The 6,096-nt window shown below is 44.7% G+C and overlaps 1 protein-coding gene across 1 annotated transcript; it reads left to right on the forward strand.

The window, feature by feature from the left end:
- The first annotated feature begins 4,320 nt into the window (after positions 1–4,320).
- On the forward strand, positions 4,321–6,096 carry LOC131393129 (calicin). The gene has a single exon (XM_058523587.1). It carries the CDS (start codon positions 4,321–4,323, stop codon positions 6,094–6,096), a length of 1,776 nt encoding a protein of 591 aa, XP_058379570.1.

The following is a 6,096-nucleotide window of genomic DNA, read 5'->3' on the forward strand; positions in this document are numbered from 1 at the left end:
TAAAATTGGAGTTCTAGTAGTAAGCAGGAAGAGAAGAGTAGATGCTAGATTTGCAGCTAGTAACATCTGCCGCATTTTATCAAGACCAACAGACCATGTCCCTTAGCCTTTGTGACCAGCATAGAGAAAAAGAGAGCGTGAGACTAGAATATAGAGCTCTGTGACTCTGAGCAGACCGCTTCTTTGAGCCTGAGGTTCCCTATTTGTAAAATGACTGGGCTGGATGAGATGAACTCTAAGAAGCCTCCTACTTCTATTAGCCTTAAGTCTGAGTCTGGCCTAAAATCAAGTAAGCAAAACTAATATATTCACAATCCTAGACTCTATCAGAGCTGTAAAATATATATGTAGAAGGAAACTACTTCAACGGGAGAAAAAGGAAAGAAATGCTTTTATTTGAATTTCAATACTCTCTTTAAAGATCACATATGCTTTATATTAAGTGAGACTCTTCCTTGGTCATTATTTCACAAGTTAACAAATATAATCATGGGACAGGATCCTTCTTACTGTAATAAGTTATGATCACTTATGGTAAAATGTGCTAAATTATCCCTCTTAGACATAAGCACCTCTTTGATCACCCTATCCAAAATATACCTGTCACTTTCTATCCCTTTATACTACTTACTACTTTTCATTGTCTGACTTTTATTTACACACACACAGTCTATTTATTGTCCATTTCCTGACAAGAATGTAAACTCTGTGTTAGAGATTTGTCTGTTTTGTTCATTACTGTATCTCCAGTATCTGGAACATTGACCAGTGTATTGTCGGTACCCAATAAATAAACAAGTGAGTGAATGTATGTATGTTTATGCTAAATTCACAAGTGATCAGAGAATCTGAGTGTTTTAATGGCTCGCTAGACTCAGTTCTCGCTTTATGCTCGTGAGCTCTCCATTTATTCCAGACGTGATTAATTCAGATCACTTACAGGCCTCTGTTACTCTTTTGGGTTGGTTAAACTGGTTTGGTTTTGGTTTTGCAGGGCCAAGTACTTTAGGTAACACTGTAGAAGAGGTGACTCATCCCTGTAACCCAAGTCCTTGCCCCACTAGTGAGCTCTGTGTGGTAAACCGGAGAGGGTGTCCGTCCGGAGATCCCTGCCTGCCATACTCTTGTGTTCAAGGTAAGAGGGGGATGGGTGTGGCTGTGGGATGAGTGTGGATATGTGCTGCTCATGTTTCTTTACAGGGGTTATCTTTGGAATGAGATTGCAAGGGACTTTATTTTCTAAATTATGTTTTTCTGTAATGTTTGAGGTTTTCCCAATAAACATGTATTATTTATATAAGCAGAAAAACACAAATGTAATTTTTGATAGTCATTTAGATTATAAACTAATATCAATCCAAACTCAGACTCTCTTAGTGAGTTACAGGGCTCTTGACAACAAAAGAAAAGAAAACCCTGGGCCAGCTTTTTGTACTTTGTCTTCCGGGGTGTAAGGTTTGAGAAAATATCCTGCACATTGCTCGTGTTTTTTCTTTTCTTTCCTTTAGTATATGGAGAAATGGCATACTCAATGCAAAGTGTAATTATCTCCATAGAGATTAATGTTGTGCTGAAATGCATATGATTTTAAGGCTGAGAAATTTTTATCCCATAGAATTTCGAAGTCTTTATCTCTTTGTAGGTCCTTTTAGAATATAGTCGTGGCAACATTTTGCTTCCTTATATCTGTTTCCCAATTGAAAGTGTTTCTTTATCATGTTAGAATCAACATTTTTAAATATGTGTGAAGTAAAAAGGAACAAAAGATTAAATTAAATAAGCACGATATCTCAAAGGATCTTCTATAATATTTCTGTAATAACATAATATATCAGCTATAGAGTCATGATAAATCTTGTTAAAATCAGAAATGAGAGCCAGCCCTGATGGCCTAGTGGTTAAAGTTCGATGCACTCTGCTTTGGCAGCCCGGGTTCAGTTCCTGGTCGTGGAACCATGCCACTCATCTGTCAGTAGCCATGCTGTGGTGGCAGCTCACACAGAAGAACTAGAATATACAACTACGCACTGGGGCTCTGGGGAGGAAAAAAGAAAATCGGAAATGAATGGATTTTCCTTAAGCCCAATCAAGTATTCAACTTTTCTTTGAATTTAAGGTATGCTTGTATTCTATCACTAAAAGTTTTCCTGGCCAAGATTATTCTAAAACTAAGTCAGTTTCAATACACCATTTTAAAAATATCTGTGATTTTTAAGTGTCTTCACTAAGCCCAAAGAAATAAAAAACTACATATCTTATAGCATTTTTATACTGAACTAGAGCTAACTTTGGAGTATAGGTCCATAATCACCAGCATCTCATAGAACATGGAATTTTCATTTGAAAGGGTATGTTTTTGACCAGTGAACCAAAGCAACTCCTTAGTTCGGTGAAAATTCTGTTTCATAATCTTTAGTAGCCACACAGAACCTGTAAGACTTATGTGAGGGATATCTAAGGGCATAAAACAATATCATCTCAGGTAATTTTTGTTTGTACAGTTGCAAATTGGCAGAAGCCTCTGATTTTATCGTCCGTTAAGGGACACTAATTGAGGTGCCATCATCTGCAGGGGATGTTGGTTGTTATAAAATTTGCTCATGTGGACAAAGTGGACTCTTAGAAAACTGCATGGATATGCACTGTATAGACCTTCAGAAGTCTTGTATTGTTGGAGGAAAAGGAAAAAGTGAGTCTTGAACTATGTTTATTTGTTTTTTGTTTTTAATATGACATTAGCTATCTTAATGCTGTAGTAAGAACACTGGATGGATTCTCACCCAAGAGCAAGGTCTACAAATCAGATACTCAGGGCAATATTTTTCAAACTATACTCTATAGGACGCAGCCAGCCCTAGTGGTCTAGTGGTTAAGATTCGGTGCTTCATCATCACAGCCTGGGTTCTTTTCCCTCTCAGGGAACCACACCACCCGTCTGTCGGTTGTCATACTGTGCCAGCTGCGTGTTGCTGTGATGCTGAAAGCTATGCCATCGAGATTTCAAATACCAGCAGGGTCACCATGGTGGACAGGTTTCAGCAAAACTTCCAGACTAAGACAGATTAGGAAGAAGGACATGGCTACCCAATTCCAAATAAATTGGCCATGAAAACCCTGTGAATAACAGCACAGTATTGTCTGATATAGCGCTGGAAGGTGAGAGGATCATGCAAAAAAGACCGGGGAGGGTTCCGCTGTGCTGTACACACGGCCTCTAGGAGTCTGAATCCACTCGACAGCACTAACAACAAAATGGTATAACTAGCATTTATTGAACATTTGCTACGAGCCAAACTGTGCTAACACTCTTTGGTCATTTTCTCACTTAAACTCTTAACAACCTTTGAAGCAGGTTCTATTATTCAGATGTCGCACATGAGGAAACTGAGGTTTAGAGACGCTGAGCAACTTGTCCAAGTCCACACTTGATGGAGAGAGCTGACCCCCACAGCCCCCAACATTTTACAGCTAGAAACTTGGGAATGTGCAGAGGATGTCCCAGTTTGCCATGGAATTGAAATGATCAGGGCTTTAGAGGCCCTCCCATCCCCGCTCACTGGATGCTACCTCCAGCATCCCTGCTCCAGAGAGTGGCCTCCACCTCTCCCTCTATGTTAAAGAAGAGTGGTGACTGTGGCCACAAAGGTCAGAAGCCAAAGGACAGAGCCTTTCTTCTCTGATGGCCAGAACCTTGGCAGAGAAAGGCACTTCCAGGCCTGAGAATCAGAGGCTGGGGAAAGCTGAGTAGTGAGGAGCTTCTGGAAGGGCGGAAAGAGTACTAAGTTACAGAAGGCTTGGCTTCTAGGTCCTGCTCTGCTTCCAACTGGCTGTGTGATCTTGGGCAAGTCCCTTCTCTTGTCTGGGTCTCAGTTTCCCTCCTGTACAATGGGAGCATTCTTCTGGATGGTCTAATAATCTCTTTCCTTCCCCCAGCCTGCCCTTATCCCTCTTCACGCCGCCCCTTGCCCAACAGGCTCTGACACTCCAGAAGCAGCTTTGAAGGTCCTGGGTGGGAGTCACAACCCGTCTCTGAGTTTCCTCCTGAACTCTGGGCCCTGGGCACTAGGTCCTAACAGGGTATCTGGCCTTGTCAGGTTGGAACCATCAGAGGGGAGAAAGGCCCTGAGCCTCTGAGAAAGGCCTTAGGGGGACCTACATTGTGATGACCACATCAACTATGACATCATCCTCTCTCCCACCCTTCACTCCTCCCTGATCAGCTGCTCTGCAAACAACCATCAGTCTGAATCCCAACGGCCTGAGAAAGTCTTTTCTCCAGTACCTGCTGCTGATCTTCTGCCAAAGCCTGCAAGAAGCACCATGAAATTAATATTCACTGAGAAAAACTACGACAGCTTCCTGCTGCAGAAACTGAATGAACAGAGGAAACGCAAAGAGTACTGGGACATGGCCCTGACTGTGAACCACCATGTCTTCTTTGCACATCGCATTGTGCTGGCTGCTGTCTCTTCAGTAGTGAAGAACATCATCTCTGCAAATGATGTGAAGACCACCGATGAGCTCTTTATCACCCTTGACCCCAACTACCTGAGTCCGGCCACCGTGGAACAGCTCCTGGACTACTTCTACAGCGGCAAGGTGGTGATCTCGGAGCAGAACGTGGAGGAGCTCCTTCGTGGGGCCCAGTATTTCAACACACCGCGCCTTCAAATCCACTGCAATGACTTCCTGATTAAGTCCATCCGCCGTGCCAACTGCTTGCACTATCTCATCTTGGCTGAGTTGTTTGGGCTCAAAGAGGTATCAGACTTGGCCTACAATGGCATTCGTGACAACTTCCACTACTGGGCCAGTGCTGAGGGTTCCATGCAGCCTGAGAGCTTCATGTGCTGCCCACCTGTCATCTTTGGCCGCCTGCTTCAAGATGAAAACTTGCATTTGCTCAATGAGGACCAGGCTCTCAGCGCACTTATCAATTGGGTGTACTTCCGGAAGGATGAGCGGGAGAAGTATTTCAAGAAGTTCTTCTCTTACATCAATCTCAATGCCGTCTCCAATAAGACGCTGATGTTTGCCAGCAACAAGTTGATGGGCATGAAGAACAACTCGGCCCACGCAACCCTGATTGAGAGTGTCCTTGTGGAACGAAAGCAGGAGAGGCCATCCAGCCTGCTGAGCTACCAGCGGAAGGGGGCCTTGCTTGATTCGGTGGTCATCCTAGGTGGCCAGAAGGCCCATGGCAAGTACAACAGTGGAGTGTTTGCCTATATCATCCAGGAGAACCTGTGGTTGAAGCTCTCAGAGATGCCCTATCGGGCAGCAGCACTTAGTGCCACCTCTGCTGGTCGCTTCATCTATGTCTCTGGTGGCACCAATGAGCAAATTACAGGGCTGAAGACCGCTTGGCGGTATGACATGGATGACAACTCCTGGACCAAGTTGCCTGACCTGCCAATTGGGCTTGTCTTCCACACCATGGTGACCTGTGGGGGGACAGTGTACTCAGTGGGTGGGAGCATTGCCCCAAGGCGGTATGTCTCTAATATCTATTGTTATGATGAGCGCAAGGAGGCCTGGTGCCTGGCAGGGAAGATGAGCATCCCTATGGATGCCACAGCCGTGATCACCAAGGGTGACCAGAACCTGTACATTGTCACTGGGCGGTGCTTGGTGAAGGGCTACATCTCTCGAGTCGGGGTGGTGGACTGTTTTGACACCAACACTGGGGAGGTGGTCCAGAGTATCACCTTCCCCATTGAGTTCAGCCACCGGCCCCTGCTGTCTTTCCATCAGGACAACATCCTCTGTGTGCACAGCCACCGGCAGAGCATGGAAATTAACCTGCAGAAGATAAAGGCCAACAAGATGACCACGTCAGTGCCTCTCTTGCCCAACAACTGCCCCCTAGATGTGTCTCATGCTATATGCTCCATTGGAGATGGCAGGGTGTTTGTATGTGGGGGTGTCACCAGAGCCAGTGATGTTCAGAAAAGGGACTACACCATCAATCCAAATGCATACTTGCTGGACCAAAAGACAGGCAAGTGGAAGACCCTGGCTCCCCCACCGGAGCCACTGGACTGTCCCGCCTGCTGTCTAGCCAAGCTACCTTGCAAGGTTCTTCAAAGGAATTAA

Source organism: Diceros bicornis, chromosome 28 (assembly GCF_020826845.1).
Source record: "Diceros bicornis minor isolate mBicDic1 chromosome 28, mDicBic1.mat.cur, whole genome shotgun sequence".
Taxonomy (NCBI): domain Eukaryota; kingdom Metazoa; phylum Chordata; class Mammalia; order Perissodactyla; family Rhinocerotidae; genus Diceros; species Diceros bicornis.